The 20,215-nt window shown below is 32.9% G+C and overlaps 3 protein-coding genes across 4 annotated transcripts; 1 reads left to right on the top strand and 2 right to left on the bottom strand.

Annotated features, from left to right (window-relative positions):
* Window positions 1-447: 447 nt before the first annotated feature.
* LOC140976403 (uncharacterized) lies at window positions 448-3,161 on the bottom strand. Its single transcript, XM_073440527.1, has 5 exons — window positions 2,482-3,161; window positions 1,793-1,829; window positions 1,344-1,580; window positions 1,210-1,257; window positions 448-1,036 (listed from the first exon to the last, which is right to left on the bottom strand). Exons 1-5 carry the CDS (start codon window positions 2,781-2,783, stop codon window positions 776-778), a joined length of 885 nt encoding a protein of 294 aa, XP_073296628.1. The 5' UTR covers window positions 2,784-3,161; the 3' UTR covers window positions 448-775.
* Window positions 3,162-5,287: 2,126 nt separating this feature from the next.
* Window positions 5,288-12,205, bottom strand: LOC140976402 (uncharacterized). The gene is made up of 9 exons (XM_073440526.1): window positions 12,012-12,205; window positions 11,818-11,868; window positions 10,932-10,953; window positions 10,645-10,759; window positions 9,952-9,984; window positions 9,223-9,348; window positions 6,010-6,116; window positions 5,846-5,917; window positions 5,288-5,716 (listed from the first exon to the last, which is right to left on the bottom strand). The coding sequence occupies exons 1-9, from the start codon at window positions 12,144-12,146 to the stop codon at window positions 5,331-5,333; spliced, it is 1,047 nt and encodes a 348-aa protein (XP_073296627.1). The 5' UTR covers window positions 12,147-12,205; the 3' UTR covers window positions 5,288-5,330.
* A 3,829-nt stretch (window positions 12,206-16,034) lies between these two features.
* LOC140976406 (uncharacterized) lies at window positions 16,035-19,824 on the top strand. Of its 2 annotated transcripts, none has more exons than XM_073440529.1 (5): window positions 16,035-16,312; window positions 17,146-17,791; window positions 18,551-18,957; window positions 19,192-19,290; window positions 19,474-19,824. In XM_073440529.1, exons 1-5 carry the CDS (start codon window positions 16,161-16,163, stop codon window positions 19,685-19,687), a joined length of 1,518 nt encoding a protein of 505 aa, XP_073296630.1. In that variant the 5' UTR covers window positions 16,035-16,160; the 3' UTR covers window positions 19,688-19,824. The 2 variants fall into 2 exon arrangements, with proteins under 2 accessions (XP_073296630.1, XP_073296631.1); XM_073440530.1 differs by lacking the exon at window positions 16,035-16,312 and adding an exon at window positions 16,708-16,932.
* The last annotated feature ends 391 nt before the right edge of the window (window positions 19,825-20,215 follow it).

Genomic DNA, 20,215 nt, shown 5'->3' on the forward strand with positions numbered 1-20,215 from the left:
TATATTAAGTATATACACAATAAATAAATAAACAGTAAAATAAATATTATTACTTTTGTTACCTTTTTTCTGTTTCGGAGCTTGGAAAAATATGGAGGACTTTTAGAGCTTCGTGCTGATAACGTGTTGTAAAAAAATAAAAATTTACGGTAAAAAGTAAAAATCTCAAACTCTCAAAATTATCACACTACACACTTTATAATATTTTTCTCTCAACTCAATTGTGATTTTCTTCACAAATGAGAGATCTATTTATAAAATTTTTTTACAAATAATCCAAAAAAAAAATCATCATTACCTACATCATCACACACTAATTTTCAATATTTACAACTCTTATTTTCAACATTCAAATATTCAACACACATTTTAAATATTAATTTTCAACAAATACATTCATTTTTTTTAAACATTTTAATAATAAAAATTATAGTAATAACAAAGAAAACAGGATACAAAAGATCATCGGTGCCTAAAAAGAAAAGCAGAAAAGAATAGAAAAGTATTTACAAAAGATATGACATCGACCGTTTCGTCAAAGGATGTTTTCAAAGGCATCAACAATGTCTTAAAGCATCAACATCAGATGGGATAAAGCTTCAAGAACCACAGTTCTACTTTCAAATACCCAAAGCATATCGACTCTGCTAATTCAACATCCACTGAATCCACTAAACTTGCATCTGACTCGCGTAATGCGCGTCCAATCTTTTGATAAAATTACACCAAATGAAGTCTGAGGTATTTGCTAAGCGAGATATAAAGAATTGAGCATTTATTTTTTGACGAATCTCAAGCATCTGTTGTGTTTGGATTCCGTTACGCTCGGGGCAGGAGCAAGTGCTACCTTGCTTCGTTTCGAGAAAGAATGTTTCTCCATCGCGTTCACGAATCTGCGTAGGTGTTTGATATACTCTGGAAATGTTTCAAGATTACAGTGTCCACCACCTCGGACCCATAAAGGATCATATTTCTCCCTGGAAAGTTCCCACAGTCGCTTACCGTGAGACCAATCGACAATCTCATCATTCGTACCCTGGAAACAACACATAGAAACAAGTTTTTTTTTACCTTACCTTATAAAGAGAAGATGGAGAAGTCCTGAAACCGCATTATCTAGCTTGTTGATTTGGCTTTTGTAAATGTTTTTGTTTTTACAAATGAGGAATCAAGCAGTAATTCTTTTTCACAAGGTTTGGGAAATCTTACGTGTATGACTAAAACTGGACAGTTGACATTCTGGATTTTGTCTATGTTCTGGAAAAAATAAGAAGACAAGGAGAATCAGAGCTCATGTTAAGTACGAAAGGGGAAGATAGTTGACAGATAGTTGACAGACTCACTTTGAAAATGTCGAACCAGAATGTCACCTTGACATTGTACAGAACTCGTATGCCTGAAAGAATTGCACTATGAAGAACGACAGCCCTCAGCCTTTGAAAGCGAGAAGCGAGATGTAACGTAGGACCACTCCCGACAGATTGGCCATAAAGAATCACATCTTCTTGCCTGATTCCATACTCGTTCTTCAAACAATTATATACAGCTTCAATGTCGTGGTATGTATTGAATTCAGATGGCTGTCACTCGCAAAGATCATTTCTCAATAAACCAAAGGTAAAACAGTGACAACCAGAATTGCTCTACAATTTCTTTATTCTATTATTCATATTGATACGGAGATCGAATCACTTCTGTTGTATACTTTTGATTCCTATTACAATTTTAATGCGGTAAACAATATGCTCAAAAAGTATTTTGAACCAAGAAAGAAATAAAGACCGCTTCTCACCTTCCCAGATGAGGCGCCATATCCTGCATAGTCATAGCTGCAATAGAGCAAAAGAACATGGAATGCGAATAAGAGTGAGAAACATGATAATCTATAACCTCATGTCTAAATATTTTTTCATACAAAATCCAATGGTCGATCAATGCATTTTGTAATCAGACACGAGCAACCATTAAATCAGTTAATTGAGATCACAACTCACAAACAGAAACACAAATTAGTAAAGGCAAAACTGGGGCAAAACAGCAAAATGATACAGATGTATGCAGTTCAATCTGTAACTCATAAGAGTGTGGGAAGACCAAATATTCTAACTAAAACTAATGTATTAGTATCCGAAACAACGGAATTGTTGAATCTGAAAGTACTAGTTCAACGGGTCAAGCCGACTGGCTTGCAGCCTACTAATAACTATGCTGTTAAAAATATAGGAAAACACACCCTCTTCGATATCGAACCATAGCCCTCAAAATCCAGCCTACAACAATTCGAAACCCCACAAATTAACTTAATTTTCAAATTAAAATCACCGTTGTTCCACAACCAAATCCCCTTCCATGCCCATAACAAAAAAGCAGAATAATAGAACCATCAAGAGATGAAACAACCAAAAAATAAAGACATACAAAAAATTTGCTCACATAAATGACAACATAAGATCAAGAAAAACAGAGAATCTAACGACAGACCTCATAATATTGACGCGAAGGTGAGCTCTAAGCTCAATGAATAGCTCTTGCATCTGCCCTAAATCAGCAGCGTTACCATGAGAGTACAATATCGTGAATCTCCCCGCAGGATGTTTCCAATATGTGGCCACAATCTTGTTACAGTCCTTTGTCTCAAGCAAATGCACGTCAACATTTTTGTCAGCAGTCAATCCACTCATCAATAGTTTTCCATTTCCCTCATCTCTGTAGATTTCATACGTTGGTGGGTCTGGCGGAAAAAATGCAAACTTTGCAGCCACGCTGGACGTCACATTTCCCATGAATTTACGAAGACCCTTTTCGAAAAATTCAATCTTTAACACAACCCACAACACTTAAGCCATCAAATCACCTCTTTCGACATGCAAAATCGTGGGAAATGAATTTTAATTTTGTTGGACATATATAGATATGTCAATCTTTCTTTATTTTTTTGGGTTTTCTTGCTTTCCTTAAAAAAAAAAAACTCTGCGCTAGCTTTCTGGTTTTGTGAATCGACGATGAAAATAATGGAGATATAGGAAGATCCGATATAAGCGGAGGATGGAGACAGGGAATCGGAAATCAAAGTACAAAAGAGAAGGAAGTATGTGTTTTTGTGTGTTGCATGTTTCTTTCTTAGTTGTTTACTTTTCGTGGATGAGTTGTAAATTGTAATAAACGATGATAAATGAGGAGCAGGTTTCTCGTGAGACAGTCTCACGAATTTTTATATGTGAGACGAGTCAACCCTACCGATATTCACAATAAAAAAATATTCTTAGCATAAAAAATAATAATTTTTCATTGATGACCCAAATAAGAAATCTATCTCATAAAATACGACACATGAAATCAGATCAAGTAAGTTTTTGCCATAAATCAGAGACGTACACAATTTTTATGTGATGGTTTATGGGCAGCCATTATTGATGTATATGTTAAAAGTCAAGTTTGACCCTGGTTGTTTATATTTGTGGAATTTGTTTACGATCTGGGACCAATTTTAGAATTTCTAGGACACAAGGGGTATTGATTTTGGTAGCTGGAGGTTCTTATCAATCGATCGTTTATATTATATTTTATGTTTTAAAGATATGCTTGCACAGTATTCACACAAATATTAAATAAATCCAAAGTTTTATGAGAATACACAATTTCAGTTGTAAATTTTATAATTATTGATATAAAATAATTTTTTTTTTTTTTTTTTNTGGATACTTTTTTAGTACCACATTTCCACATGAAGTCACATGAAGTGTACCACATTTCCACATTAAGTGTACCACATTTTATATGACATAGTACCACAATTTTGTGAGTAGGGAGTGAACCCAAAAAAATATTTTGATTGGAGATTTTTCACCAACTTCCCCGTATTCATTCATGCATTATTTGTTCCCCCTTTTCCTTTTCCTTTTCCTTTTCTTTTTCCTTTCCCAACTTTTTTTTTTAATTTTCAAGAAAAATGGGTAAAAGATTTGAAATAGTAATTGGTACAATCAAGAAAGAACATTTAATTCATTACATCAGTATGACTGCGTGTGTATTTGATTATTGCCTATCAAATCTCAGTTTAAACTTCTCTTCTTTCATGTGAAAATTTATATTTGCAATCAAATATTGCCTATTGGCTTGATACTAATCATCTCGGTGAAACTTTACTTCATTGAACACTTTTTTCCCTAGATAATCAATGCAAAATAACTTTTAAAAAAATCAATAACTAACAGCCAAAGTATGTCAGTTTCTTACCAAAGAAAACCTAGAGATACACTCAAAATGTATATTGTTTCATTGCTTATGTTGACAAACAAATCCTTTTGGCCATTGAAACAATCCACAACTTCCACTTCAATTGCTTATTTTGCATTTCTTTTAAGTTATATATCCATCAGTATATAAATGAATGCCACACATATTCTCAAGTCTGACAATGACTTTATAATTAATAATATACATATATAAAAATAGAGAGTAAAAAAAAGTGAAACACGATAATAAAACAAAATATCCACAAGGACCACAACTCATTATAGGTCCAAACAAAGATGTGGGGGGCAAGCTACAACTATTATTTCTTTTTTAAATGTTACACAGTTTAAAGCTGAAGACTGAGTGGATCAAAAGCTAAGAGCCCAAAGAATTAAATGCTTTGAGAGTATTTATATTTACCAACAAAAGGTAGGCCATAAAGATAACTAAATATTGAAACATAAAGCTTTTTAAAGGAGGGCTCCAACCAAATAACTACTATTAAAAATGAGTCAACAGATCTAAGCTTGTAAGGTTACTTGAAGACTGCCTGTTCAATTGAATACTTGTTAGGCCAAAAAAAAAACGCAGAAGAAGACAAAGAAGAATATTAGGTAATTACCAAGGAATTCTAATTTCCCAGTCAACAAACTACCAAGATTCATAACAATGGAGGTCGGTCAACAGCTGCATTACGAATAGCTCTTAAAAGCATGAATTCATAAATTATTCCAATTCCAACTGTCTAGAATCCTGGGTCAGAATACCAAGTGTTTATCATGAATGCAACAGACTTCTCAAGTAATTTAAGTAAATCATTTCTTGAAAATGTGAGATTTGATCTTTAACACATTCACATGTGAATAAAAAAAATCCCACAAAGAACAAAAAAAATAACAAATACAATCATAAGCCAAGCAAACTCATCTTTGATCTTTAGCAATCTGCAAAAATCTTTCAAATTCTACATGGCATGATTTTGTAATTCGAGTTCAAGATATGACCCCACAAATTTTTAAGATGAACTAGATGAGATGACTTTTTTGTTCAATGGCTTAGACTATAAAACTGTTACATGTTCCTAATTTCTGTCTCTAGCCACTTTGCTTGAATAAAAGTTGCTCTGTTTCTATTGCGGTTCTGTCCCCAGTAACTGAAACCCAAGTTTCGACAATTTTCATCAAACTTCCATCAACTATGTCTATGACTGTAAAGGCTCGAAGGGTGCCTTGAGCATTTGATATCGGGATTGAGGTTTCTCGCAATTTAGAGCTCTCTGAATTGTTTCCTGTTTTGTCCCTTATTCGTTTAACCCTTGGAACAATTGCCCCGTTGAGATATATAGTGTTGTCTTCGCCAACCACTAACATTTTTCGGACACCATTTCCATATGCCAGCTCTTTATGCATGTGACCAAACACTACCAATGGGATACATATTTTGGTGCTCATTTTTAGTTCAGAAATTGCTTGAGCTAAATCTGTATCAGAAGTTGCACATAAATTTATTAAAAATCAAACAACAGCCAGTACTTTGATCAAACATCTTACTTGGGCGATACAAAGTTGAGAAAATAAGAAGCCAAGGATTAAAAAATTCAGAAGCTTACCTGAATCTCCATGGTCACCGCCTCCTGGAATCCAGTCCCTGCCACAAATATCATCCATATCGGTGCCTAGGCCTGCATGAACTTACAGTTCTGATTAATATAATACAACTTTGAATTCATGTACCAAGTAAACAAACTGCATTTATTTAGGCAAATTTGTACACCTGTAGGTCCGTTATGAGCAAGAAATATAACTGAATTATCGACAGGAGTCCTCAAAGCAGCGTCATATATCCTTTTTGCACTGTCAGCGAAGTCACGCACACCATATCTAGAAAATTTTGGCAATATGTACAATAATTGGAATCTCCCCAAAGCAGCCTCACATATCCTCAAACAAAATGATATTTTATGTTCAACTTCATACTTCTTCCACATTGAGTATATATTCTTCTTTCAAGTATACTATCATGACGCATGTGCAATGCACGTAAATACCAATTATATAATAAAAATTAAAATTTTGATTTTCTAAAAAAATAATTTGAATCGTTTTGTTATTTGTCTGGATTTAATCTCTTGTAATATTAGACGAATAAATTAATTAAGAACTTATATAACTTACTTTCAAAATTGTTTCCCAAATTAAAATTCAAGTTGTTGATGTTATGTTATATAATAAATTATCATGAGCATAATATATAGAACGAAATGAACTGAAACAAATTTTAANAAGTATGTAATGAAAAACACATTTAAATAAAATTATATAGTAAATATAAAATAAAATAAAATAAACTCATAAAATAATTATTAAACAAAAATTTTAAACTATCGATATGATTTTCACCAAAAAAATTTGAAATATAACCCAAAAAATAAACTTTCATAAAAAAACCTATTTTTTGTATTTGGTGAATTAGTTAGATTTCAAAATAATTAAATAAAGATATTAAAATATCATATATAAAAGCTCTAATACTTTGACAAATGTTAATCAATGATAATTATAATTTATATTTATTATAAAGATTACGTCATATATATATTTTTTACATAAGAAAATAACTTTTGTGTTTTTAATTGCTCATTAATATCTCTTTTTCATGCATTACATATTTAAGACTTTGATTGATGATTGATTTTGATGAGTAGATACAAAGTTGAGAAAATAAGAAGCCAAGTGACTTTTTAGTTATACCGTTTAATAAATAATCATGAATATAACATATAAATTTGTTATAATTTTTTTTTTCAGATTTGCATTTTTTTAAAATTTTTACTATCTTTTAAAATCAAATTTATATAAGTATTACATTATAAAATTTTCATATGAATAGTTATTACTTCACTTGAAAGAAAAAATAGATGTGAATACATAATTTTTTTTACAATCAAGTAACTTTCATATACATTAGTTAATGAATAATTTTTAAAACGTATATAATTTATATTTTTCATCAAGCCTTTAGATACAAATCATTGTTATATATATATTTTTTATGTATTTGTATGTGGTTAGTGCTTATATATGTTTGTATATTAGATATTTCGAATTATTTGTTTTCTATGATCTATTTTTTAATATCAAATAGATCGTAGTATTGAACATTTAAATCATTTGCTTTTTAAATTTCAGAATTGTATCATAGTCAAATTATATGCAATATTTCTGTCACTTACTTGACTGTGGATTTTTTTATTTTCTTAAAATTTCATATATAATTAAAAAACATATATAGAAATTAAAAATTATAAATCAAAAGATCACATACTACAAAATTTTGTGTATTGAATTTATAAATTTGTCTTGAGATATAAATTTTTTAAAAATTGCTAAAATGATTCATTTTTAAATATCAAATAAAATAGTCACACAATATATGAGACGGCGAAACTAATTGTTTAACAGTTATGCTTAAATTTAAATATTATGAGAGTTGATTTTGGAACTGAAGCCAAGAAAAGATTTTAGTTCTGATTTTGGTTTCACTGTTCTTGAAAACCATGGTCGGGTTTATTTTTAGACCTTTAATGCCAAAATCTTAAACATTCTTAGTAAATGTTTCAAATACTACAAAATTTTGTTTATTGAATTTATAAATTTGTCTGATATAAATTTTTTTTCTAAAAATGTTACTAAAATCTTTAAATTTCTTGTTATAGCTAAACTCTCCAAATTCTTGTAACAGATTCATATTTTATGATATTATTAATATATTAACATTCATAATTGTTGATATAAATTCTCCTAAATAATTTATTAAACTCTTTAATTTCAATTCTTAGTTAAAAAACCATAAAATATGTTACAAAACATCTAAAGGTAGTATAAAAATGAATTACTTGAGAAAATTAGCATAAGAATTACATTTTATTTTTGAACTGATATAAATTACTACAATCAATGTATATTGTAGTGATAATTCGTTAGCATTTGTTAGAATATTAACTATATGTTAGGTTGAATAATTAGACTACTAATTAATTATATATTAGGTGGAATAAATATATTTTTTTGATATTTAATTTTTCTCCTCACAACAAATAGAATTTTGCATATATATATCTTTATTGAGCTTTTGGATTTGTATTGATAAGGATGTCATTTTTATTTTCTGATAATTGGAAAACAGGGCATATGATCCACATTTTTACAGGTATATAGAAATATTTTTTGACAATTGGAAAACATGGCCCATGATCCACACTTTTATAGGTATATAGATATAGATAAAAAATGTATTTTTATTATCAAACAAATATTCATTTTTAATGTATCATTGTTATTAGATTTCCCAAAAATTGTTTTATAAATTTCCATGCAATTAATCTAACAATACACAATTTAAGGGGATAATAGAAAATTTACAATGAAAAACTTTTTTATTATTTTTACACTTTTATAAGTATAATAGATAAATATATATTTTTTAGATGTTTTTTCTTTTAATATTTTTAATGAAAAATATATTTTTATTCAAAAATCTATTCTTTTAATATTTTTTCTAATAATTATGTATCAAAAAAATGTTATTTCTCTAATGTATTTTTAACATTAAATATCTATTCAATTTTTATGTAACATTATTTTCAAAGTTTCTTGCGTTGTAACTATTAAAAAAATAAAAAACACTATTATAACCCACATGTATTTAATGAGTTCAAAAAAATAAATGCACCAATTAAATGAATAAGCAGTACATTGACTTCTACAAATTCAATATCTCAAATTTGACCCTAAATTTTATATATTTTTTCCACCAATACCCATGCAATTGATACAAACAATACATAATTTTTGGCCATATAGTTAAATCACAATGCAAAAATTTTGTTTAACATCCACACTTTTATAGATATATAGATATAGATAAACACATTTGTCTGCAGTTTGCAGTCTTATATGACAGATAAAAGTCAAAATATGTGCTAACCTGGCAATCAGAAGTTTTTTCCGAAACAAATGATCACCACCACAAGAAAACGGCCGTCCACCAACAACGCTCGTCTTCAAATTTGGAAAATCTATTCGTCGATAGGCCACATGCTCATCGCCGAGACTGATTATCAAAAATTTCTTAGTGTTGATATACACAATTTATCAACTCTAACAATTTAAGATATAATTTCATTATCCCACGATAACAAATAATAAGGCTCCATTCTCCAAGTGATCCGTTTGACAAAAAGATAACTGTATAATACATCATTCTAACAAAATAAGAATTCTCTCCGCAAGTTATATGCAATATCAAATGGCAAAGTTTGCTAATGATGGGCGTTTTAGCAATTTAGTATTAAATAGCAGATTCACAGTTCTCGAGCAGAATATTAAGTTTTTCTCTTTGGACCATAAACAATATTAATGTATGCTTCCAACAAAGTTGTCTACAATAGGTTAAGGAGGTATGAAGGAACGTTGTTTCTTGTATGCGAGGGAATGTTGTTTCTTGTTATCTGGAATTTTCTTGCCTTTTTAGAAAGCATATATCATACTAGTTTTGTTAAAATTCCATGGAAACAAAAGATAAATTGATTAGGTGCATATTTAATTATATCTATCAAAGATAAACACTATAAGAAACAAAGGAAAAACTGTAAACTCGTAGCTTCATTGAAGCAAAACTTACCATTCAAGTACATTAAAAAACAAAAAAACTTACCATTCAAGCTCGAGTTGAACAGCATCTTTTTCCCTTCATGAACATTTTGAGACTATTAGAGCTTTAGAGTTATTATAATGATACAATCAATTACAAAGAAAGATTACAGTACAGTAAATAACATTGAAAGGGTGGCAATCATATAACTCCATAACCTTTCTTCCATTCATGAAGTGCATGACGGTGGGTGGGGGGAGGGGCGGAGGGTGAGGGTAAGTTCAAGCCAAGTAAAGAAACAATAAGTGCATGAAGAAGGAAATCCATATTTTGAACCTTGATGTGAAAGTAGGAGAAGAGAAAGGAGAAGGAGAAGGAGAATAGGGGAGGACAATAAGAGTACATGAGAGAAAGGGAAACAAAATAGGGACAGAATGTGCAGACAACCAGAGTGTGAAAACCTGAATAATATATTAATCCAAATTCTGTTTAAACAATCAAATAAAAACATCAAATTGATCTGAATCGAATGCTGAATAAGTCTTTAACCCTATGGCTTATGCTCCATATCACTAATCCAAAGATAAAGATGGACGAAGTGGATAGCATAAAGCTGGAGTTGAGCTTCAACATGAAACCGTGAGAAATCAAAAGGAAAAGGAAAATATATAGATTTCAGGAGAAAATAGGCATGTTACCCATAAATTCAAATCCCTTTCAGCTTCAATAACTAATCTAAATCACTTACAAGCTCACCTTGCAGAGAACGTACGAGTATTCCAGGCATCATGGTTTCCCAAAATAACTGCTTTTGCAAATTCCAGCTTGGAAACACTTCCAACTATATCAACATTCTCATTGCCAAAATCACCTGTACAAAGTTCCTGCACCATCAAAACCACACAAAAACCGAGAAAAGAGGGAAGAGGGGATAAGGATCTTCTACCAATTATCTAGGTTAAAGAAGTGCAGGAAGTAAATAAGAAAGCTGGCCTGCCAATAGGTAAAATATACAGCAATGATGGTTAGGGCAGAGCACCTGCCTGTGAATAGCACTAGGTCTGGCTGCATTTTCCAACAATGTCAAAAACAAAAGAGACATTAAAAACAAGCAGTGGTACAAACCATAAAGGATGTAAGAAAATCACAAGCGCCACCTAGGAAGCATAATATGTTTCTTCAATTAAATTGTTCCTAAATACAAAAATCATGTAATTTCATTTACTAATATCTGATGGAATTTAATAGGAAAAAAATTCCCCCATAATATGCACAAATCATACTACATCTGCAGGCCCTTGAGATTCCAACAGACATTTTCTCTATAAAATTGTAGCTAATTTCAATTTTCAGTTCTCAAAAGCAAGTACTAGATGTACTTGCAAACTTGTACCATGGCATTTGTCAATATATTAGAGTCCATTTAGCAAGATCAAATATGTTAAACACTTTACTCTTCACTTTCCACCGCAACAGCCAACATCCTAAATGTCTCAAAAGGCCAATACTACTCCTTAATCTGCCTATCATTTTTTCCTTACGGATTTAAGGTTCCCCTCTATGAGACAAATTTTAAAGATAAACATAGTACAATTACAGTATCTTCATTGCCTGAAATACAATTTAGTTACTTCCTAGAAGCCACGGTATCCACCCCTACTCGGTTCATGCTTTATTTTGTGCTCGCTAAGAAGCCCATTACTCAAGAGTTTATCTACTCCACTACTCAAGGAATCTGAAATTCTCCTTAGCTAAAAGACATTACTTTATTTGATCACAAGCGCCGAAAAGACAACAAAACTGCACACTCAACAATAGCCGCTAATGTTTCTTGACTTTTTACACAATTAAAAATTAAGCACACTAGCCGATAGCTGCCACAAAAATCACAAAATGATATCCAGACCATTAAATAGAACGAAAAGATACCTTTAACACCTGCAAAGCCTTGGTATCTTCCTCTAGATTCCAATCATCATGCTTCAAAAAAGGCAAAAATTTTCCAAAATCAAACAATGATACTCAGAGAATCTATTGTATGCAGCAAAATCACTCATCCGAACAAATAATTTTATGCGTACGCCATTGAAACATGTAAGTAAAGATATTGGGAGACATATTACGACGTCGCCAACAACGGCAATACGGAAGGAGGTAGACATCGGTAGGTGTCTAGAACTGAATTCAGATGCAGAGTCAAAGGGGATCGAAGTTCGGTGAGGTGGCGCGTGTATCCACGGCAACAAACAACGGAACATGAAAACGTTCTGCAGTCAACCAAAGCAACTAAAAAAAAAAGTTTTATGGAACTTACGGACTACGCTAGCTCCATGGATACTTGGTCTTTTTTTCACCTTTATTTATTTTTTTATTTATTTCATATATAAAAATAACATTTTAATCCATTTTTATTTTTTATAATTATATTTTGATTTTCATTTAAATATAAACCGAATAAATTATATGCGTCGAGACACTAATTAATTAATTAAGCTTAAAAAAACCTCGAATTATATTCTTAAAAAAAAAGAAGAAAGAAATATCTCAAAATATTAATTCAGTTTGATCACGAGAGCAATAAAGCCAAAAACTATATTAAAAACCATTTTTTTTTAAAATAATGCTATCTAATTTTATTAGCAATAAAATGTAAAAACATCAAGTTTCACTTTTTTCTACAAATTAAAATATCCTCGACTTAAATATAATATGGATAAAATATCGATCATAATTTGATATTAAATAGATAAATATAACTCAAATATTTTTTAAAACCAAATCAATGTATAGTGTTCGATATTTATCTTTATTTTTAATCTATGTGAATATATATTAGATTGCACATGTAACTTAGGGATGGAAAAGATAAGATTCTCGTCTCGTTTATGACTTGTTTGAAAATTATTAAACTTGTGAATAGTTCGAGTTAGGTTCGTTAATAGTTCGTTTGATATATTTAACGAGTATGACTGAACTCGATTAGTTAAGCAGGCTCGTTTTCGATGTTGTTAAACAAGCTCGTTTTTTATTTCTTCGATTATCTTTAACTAAAAAGTCAACTAATATATGAGAATTTAGGAGATATGTTGATCTCAATAGCGTATATTTCAATAATATAGCAATCTTGGACAAGAACTCATGGTTCAAAAAACTAACCGAGCTTGAGCTCGAGTTCGGGAGATTAATAAACAATCTCAAACGAGTTTTTTACTGAGTTGTGTTTCGATTAATTAACAAATGGCTTGATACTATTACATCTCAGTATAACCGTACTAATGAAAAAATAGAAACCTTTGAAGATGTCTAATGTGACCCATGATTAGCGGGTCATATTTTAAGGTAAAAAACTCAACGTACGAAACAGCTGACAACGAAAATAATATGCTCACGTTCTTAAAACTGTGGAACAAGAGGTTGGAAACGTGTTGGTTCTGACTTCGAATATAAACAAAAGAGGCCCTCTGTATTTTCCAAGACATCCCCTTTTTTTAGTTTGAAGTGCGTGTTCACTGATTTGCATGGAGGCCTGGGAACATAAAAAGAGAGAAGATTTGTGTCATTGATTTGAAGTAAAAGGGAGAGAGATAGAGGGAGATTTCTGCTCCCAGTCTTTTTTCTTTCATATTCTTGTTGAATTTGTGAAAGGGCTGTTGATCATAAACGTAAAAGAAATTAATATATTGTGTCTATCAGAAGTTAGTGTTGTGTTCTGATATTGTCAACACGAGCACAAAACATGCAGCGGAAAATAATTATTGACACACAAGTATAACTTGAATAAATAGAAACTGAATTTAAATTATGCACAAGTATTTGACGGAGCCAGAAATATGGCTATGTTCATGCTAGAATTTTAAACTCTAAAATTTTTTAATATTTTGAATTGATCTACCCGGACTAATATCATATTATTCCAAAATTTACATATAAATTTAAAAACAAATTGTGCCACCCGGGCTACATGCATGTGACTCCGCCATTGTGTGCAACGCCTCATGGCAAAAATTCACTGGAAAAATATATAATTTGTTTACACAAAACAATACTAGTGAAAATAACAAAAACAAATTCTTTGACACTCCAAAGAATTAAAATGTAACAAAATAAACCAAACTAAAAACTAGATGCATAAACTGAAGTTGCTTAAAACAAATAAAATAACACTCTTCGATCAATACTCTGCGTCATTGTTGTTCTTCAATTGTCTTCAACACCAATCAGCAACACGGTATAAACGTGAATCAATTACACAAATTCATCAACATGAAAATCTCCAATACTGAANATCTAAGATATTATATCTTAGAGATAAATACCAAAAACAAATTATATGGGATAAATATCAAGATTATATTAGGTCAACCAAGTCTAAGAATAAATCTTATTATTAGATCAAATCAAATTAATGTAAAAATATAAAACTCTTATTTTTCAATTTAAATAAATAACAAAAATTAATTAGAAATAAAATATTCTTTTCAATTTGCTTGCTTTCTTGACAAAGAACCAACGCCATGGCCCCGGACTTCTCCTTGGAAGAGATCAAGAACGAACAAGTTGACCTTGTGAGTATCGGTTTCGGTTCCGGCATGTGATCCACCAGCAACTGCGTTTTCTTGAGTTTTCCATGTGATGGATGATTTATGTTTTATGCATGACAGGAAAATATGCCCACTGAGGAAGTTTTCAGGCAGCTGAAATGTACTAAAGATGGTTTGACGTCAGAAGCAGAGAAAAAGCTTCAAATTTTATGCTACAATAAGCTCGAGGAGAAAAAAGAAAGCAAGATCCTCACGTTTTGGGATTTATGTTGAATCCTCTTTCACTGTTATGGAGTGTGCTGCCATTATTGCCATTGTTTTGGGGAATGGAGGTGTAATGTTTAAATCATGTTTGAGTTCGAGTTTTTTATTTTGTCTTAGTTCAGGCCATATATTCAGTATATATTCTAACTTTATTGTAAATGCAGGGCAAGCCTCCAGATTGGCAAGATTTCATCGGTGTCATCGTTCTTCTTATTATACTCAACGATTAGTTTCATTGAAGAAAACAATGCAGGAAACGCTGCAGCCGCCCTTATGGCTGATCTCGCACCTAAAAGCAAGGTACCCTTGATCATCTAGACGTAGTTCTTTATCAGATACTTTTGTTCAATGGCATGATTCATTTTGTTTGCAGGTTTTGAGGGATGCAAAATTGGAACGAGCAAGAAGCATCCATCCTTGCTTCTAGAGATTTGATCAGTGTCAAGTTGGGAGATATTATCCAGGGTGATGCTTGTCTCTTGGAAGGGTGATCCTTTAAAGATCAATCAATCGGCCCTCACTGGAAAATCCCTTCCTGTAACCAAACACCATGGTGATGGAGTGTTCTCCGGTTCCACTAGCAAGCAAGGCGAGCTCGAGGCTGTGGTTATCGCCACTGGTGTCCACACCTTTTTTGGCAAGGCTGCTCATCTCGTGGACTTTATCAACACGACGCAAGATAGTTCAAAATTTTCGAAAACTTGGGAAATCCTTTTGATTTAAACATCATTGTAGCTCTGTCTTGATAATAGTCCTACATGAAACATGTTACAACAGGCTGAGAGAGCTTCACACTCCAAAGAGACACGCCGAATCAGTAGTGAAGCTAAAGGGATTGGACATCGAAACCATCCAACAACAATACATAGTTTGTCGAACAAGAGAGATAATTATTTTTCGGAAGAGCGGAGGAAACATGAATGTTTGAATTTAAATTTTAGGCATTCGTAGGATCGAGTTTGTCTCTAAAATATAAATTCCAAATTTTTTACATCTATTTTGGGATTGATGTTGTGTACTTTCAAATTTCATTTTAAATTGTGAATATTATTATAAGAGAAAAAAGTAAATCGATTGCACATTTAATCCATCTTTCTTTTTATAATCAATTAACTAACTTTTACTGTCATTATTACTGTAAATAAGAAATATTCAAACTTGAAATTTACACCATTTTTCATATATTATTATTATTTGAAATGATGATTATTATCAATTAATACCATTTTTCATTGGCAATCTCACAAATTGTTAATATATATATATATATATATATATATATATATGTGTGTGTGTGTGTGTGTGTGTGNAATTAACTAGGCAAACCGCGGTCCTATTATGGCAATGGCCGTAAACTTGCCACGTAATCGGACATTCTTCCCGCCAATTTCATTTCTGATAACGCGCGCAGCCGCGTATGTTATCTTCTAAAATCGTGCGCCGATTACAGCACAAGCAAGAAGCGAAATGGCTGAGCGTGAAAAGATGACGGAATACGAGCGGAGACGAATGGAGAACATGAAGCGCAACGGCGAGATGTTGGCGGCACTTAAGATTCACTCTAGAGTGAACGAACTCTCCGCCGCCGCCGCCGCCGCCGCCGCCGCCAAACGCCAAAGGTTTCAGATTTCCTCCTTTTACAAGTGTTTTTATGGGTAACATTGTTGTTGGGATTGATTGGTTTATAGTTCACGACTGTAGATCTTCTGCTCGAGGAATTGCAGACGTCGCTCTTTGTGTCACTTTGTGGAAAAATTGCTTCTTTTGTATTTTTGTGCCTTTTGAGTATACCTAAATTTTATTTAGTACTAATCTATCATTTATTAAACCCGTGCCATCGCAGAGCTCATTGTAAATCTTATAAAAGTAGTCCGACAAAGAAACCAAAAATCGAAACCCCTGTGGTGCTACGACGGTCTTTGAGGAAACGTGGAGTGCCTCCTGACGCATCTACTGCTGGTGGCTTGAAATATGNTATGACAACGGCCGTAAACTTGCCACGTAATCAGACATTCTTCCCGCCAATTTCATTTATGATAACGCGCGCAGCCGCGTATGTTATCTCCTAAAATCCTGCGCCGATTACAGCACAAGCAAGAAGCGAAATGGCTGAGCGTGAAAAGATCACGGAATACGAGCGGAGACGACTGGAGAACATGAAGCGCAACGGCGAGATGTTGGCGGCGCTTAAGATTCACTCTAGAGTGAACGAACTCTCCGCCGCCGCCAAACGCCACAGGTTTCAGATTTCCTCCTTTTATAAGTGTTTTTATGTGTAACATTGTTGTTGGGATTGATTGGTTTATAGTTCACGACTGTAGATCTCCTGTTCGAGGAATTGCAGACGTCGCTCTTTGTGGAAAAATTGCTTCTTTTGTAGTTTTGTGCTTTTGAATATACCTAAATTTTATTTAGTACTAATCTATCATTTATTAAACCTGTGCCATCGCAGAGCTCAGTGTAAATCTTATAAAAGTAGTCCGACAAAGAAACCAAAAATGGAAACCCCTGTGGTGCTACGACGGTCTTTGAGGAATCGTGGAGTGCCTCCTGACGCATCTACTGCTGGTGGCTTGAAATATGATAACGATGACGACAATCAGACGAAGAAAATTCCGAAATTGAAAACTACCGCCACATCTACAAATTCCCGTTATAAACCAGTCCCCCTTGCAATGAGAGATGCATGCACCAGTGATAATTCCTTAGACAGGACACTTGTTTCAACCATTTTAAGATGCTCTGAAAAATCCCTTTTGCGTGAGAGTTGTGAGTTTCCCGGTGATTCCATTGAAAATTTGAGGAGAAGCAAACCATTTGAGCAGCTAAAGGGGCGGAAAAGGGTGTACAGTTCAGTTCGTGTAGATGCCCTGAAATTGGAGAACGATAATATAGCAAGGGTGGTGCCTGGGAGAATTTTGAATTTAAGGTTTTTCCCAACTCTTGATATGCAAATGGTTGTAGTAGGGAACAAGTTTGGCAATATCGGGTTTTGGAATGTCGAAGCAAAAGAAGAAGATGATGGGGGAATTTATGTTTATCACCCACATTCGGGACCAATTTCTGGTATTGTGATAGATCCATTTTCCATATCAAAGGTGACCACATCTCATGATGCTTTTTATGTGATTGCTATATATTTGGTTCTTTTTATGTTTGTATATTTTTTGGCTAAATCTGAAGGATTGGGTACAAGGCTAAACAATCGTCTGCTATGTGTTTCATTTATTCGTTCACTTTTAAGTATGACTCCGGAAAGGAAGTAGAATGGAGTTGCAACCACAAGTCATGATTTTTATAGAATATTGTTTCATATCCTGAACTTTTTTTAAAACAAATCAATGTAAGATACTTGTTCGAAACATAGAATCGTCCTTGCAGTGGTTGGGCTGAGAAGCTGGGATAAGACTGATTAATGTGAAACGATATATTGGTAAAATAAACTCTTAATCATCGGAATGGTTTTTTAAGATACTGTTCTTTCTGTATATAAGCCCCAAGAAGTAAAACAATGTTGATGCAGGAAATATCTCGTGGATGCATTAACCGGGAAAAAATTGTAGTTTTGTACTTGTTAAGCATGTAATTTAGGACATACATTGACACCGGGCTTGTAGCCCAGTGGTCTCACCCTCCGCCAGATTAACTGGCTCCCCGGGTTCGATCCCTCCCCTCGCGTGTGTTGTAATCAAAAAAAAAAAATTTAGGACATACATTTTTCCTGCATTACAGCACACATCGTTCATGTTATGTGAAGTGGTCGGCCAGTATTGCTTGCGTCTCAATATGATATTCATGCTTTTAGATCTGTTTACTATTTTTGGAGCACTGAAATTTCCTTATTTTGACTTTTGCAGTTGTACAGTTCTTGCTATGATGGATTTGTGAGGTTATTAGATGTTGAGAAAGAGGTGTTTGATATGGTTTTTGCCAGTGAATACACTATATACTCTATGGCCCTAAATCCACACGACAACAAGTCCTTATACTTTAGTGAAGGCCGAGGAGGAATCAAGATATGGGATTTGAGAGCAGCAAAATCCGTGTCGTCATGTGATTTGCATGAAGATAGGATTAACACCATAGACTTTAACTCAGAAAACAGTAATCTCATGGCTACGAGCTCCACAGATGAGACTGCTTGCATTTGGGATTTGAGACTCTTGAGTGCAGATGAACCAAAGCCCCTACAGACTATTAAGCATAAAAGAGCCATACAATCTGCTTATTTTTCACCAACTGGGAAGTGTCTGGCAACTACAAGGTTCGTACGGGGTTATCTTTCTTACAGATTAAGGCTAACTAATATGAATGTTTTCATTTTTGTCGAGTTCTTAGTTGAATGCATAATCAATAAGAATGTATACTGCAAAATATGTTCCGCCTCTTAAATTTCAAGCTGCTGCTTGGAATCTTCTTCATGCTCGTTCAGTGGCCTTGATCATATCTGTTTAAACAAGTTCTTGAAATTTTTGTGTATTTTCATCTGTTTGTGCAGCATGGATAACACTGTTGGCTTATTTAGTGGTCCAAATTACAAGGACAAATCTATGGTTTTTCATTATAACCAAACAGGAAGATGGATTTCCACATTTAGGTAAGATGTTTCTTTCAGTCACAAAAGTGAAGGCGAACTAGTATCAATATCAAGTACTTTCAATTTTATGGATGATTTATATATCATCAACATGAATTTGATTTCTTTAAGTTGTAATCTTGGTGGGTTGAATATGAAGAAATCGTCAATAATTCACATGTCCTTTTTTATGATTTGGATCAGAGGTATATGGGGTTGGGATGACTCATATGTCTTCATTGGTAATATGAAGAGAGGAATTGATGTCATCTCTGTTGCCAATGAAAAAATTGTCACTACCTTGCAAAGTGAACTGGTTTCTGCTATTCCATGCCGTTTTGATGCGCATCCGTGCAACGTTGGGATGCTTGCCGGGGCTACAAGTGGAGGCCAGGTTTACATTTGGACTCCGTCGTAGAAAAATAATTTCCGTTTTGAGTTTTAACCATGTTGGTCCATATGTTATCTTATCTATGGCTATATGCATGAAATTGATGTTGTTCGGTTAGGCGTGTAAGCCACATTAACTTCTTCAAGTAAATGTTTTCTTGTTTATGCTGTTTAAGCTATATATGTTTTCCTTTTTGGGCTTGATTAATCTTTATTCAAGGAGAACGGGACTACGAGTAATAACCATGGCATCACATGAAAGGCAAGTTAGTCACATCAAGGCCCAAGTTTTCTGTTACAGAGAAGCTTTGTAAACAACCAATTTGACAAGTATGTGCGGTCAAAACAAGGGAACAGACTAAACTAACACATAGCCCGAAAGCATCATCGATGATGCACATCAAAGTTTAAACAAAACTTAGAAATAAAAACCATGAGATTGAAGAAAAGATAGTTTTTATTATTATTGAAAACAATATTCTTCATTGAATTCAAATTGTCTCATAATATTTGATATAAGTAGTACACGATGGGGGAGACAATAATTTGTTTTAGT

This window comes from Primulina huaijiensis, chromosome 5 (genome assembly GCF_012295235.1).
Source record: "Primulina huaijiensis isolate GDHJ02 chromosome 5, ASM1229523v2, whole genome shotgun sequence".
NCBI classification, from domain to species: domain Eukaryota; kingdom Viridiplantae; phylum Streptophyta; class Magnoliopsida; order Lamiales; family Gesneriaceae; genus Primulina; species Primulina huaijiensis.

What these genes read in the sequence shown, in the direction of transcription:
- LOC140976406 (XM_073440529.1), top strand. Translation starts at nt 16,161, where the DNA reads ATGGCTGAGCGTGAAAAGATGACGGAATACGAGCGGAGACGAATGGAG. An exon ending in ATCCATTTTCCATATCAAAG is followed by an intron (nt 17,792 to 18,550) that starts GTGACCACATCT and finishes TGACTTTTGCAG; the next exon opens with TTGTACAGTTCTTGCTATGA. An exon ending in AAGTGTCTGGCAACTACAAG is followed by an intron (nt 18,958 to 19,191) that starts GTTCGTACGGGG and finishes CTGTTTGTGCAG; the next exon opens with CATGGATAACACTGTTGGCT.
- LOC140976402 (XM_073440526.1), bottom strand. Translation starts at nt 12,146, where the DNA reads ATGTTCCGTTGTTTGTTGCCGTGGATACACGCGCCACCTCACCGAACT. An exon ending in ACTCGTACGTTCTCTGCAAG is followed by an intron (nt 9,985 to 10,644) that starts GTGAGCTTGTAA and finishes ATGTTCATGAAG; the next exon opens with GGAAAAAGATGCTGTTCAAC. An exon ending in TGCTCATAACGGACCTACAG is followed by an intron (nt 5,918 to 6,009) that starts GTGTACAAATTT and finishes AAGTTCATGCAG; the next exon opens with GCCTAGGCACCGATATGGAT.
- LOC140976403 (XM_073440527.1), bottom strand. Translation starts at nt 2,783, where the DNA reads ATGGGAAATGTGACGTCCAGCGTGGCTGCAAAGTTTGCATTTTTTCCG. An exon ending in TCTGGTTCGACATTTTCAAA is followed by an intron (nt 1,258 to 1,343) that starts GTGAGTCTGTCA and finishes TATTTTTTCCAG; the next exon opens with AACATAGACAAAATCCAGAA. An exon ending in GTCCAGTTTTAGTCATACAC is followed by an intron (nt 1,037 to 1,209) that starts GTAAGATTTCCC and finishes TGTTGTTTCCAG; the next exon opens with GGTACGAATGATGAGATTGT.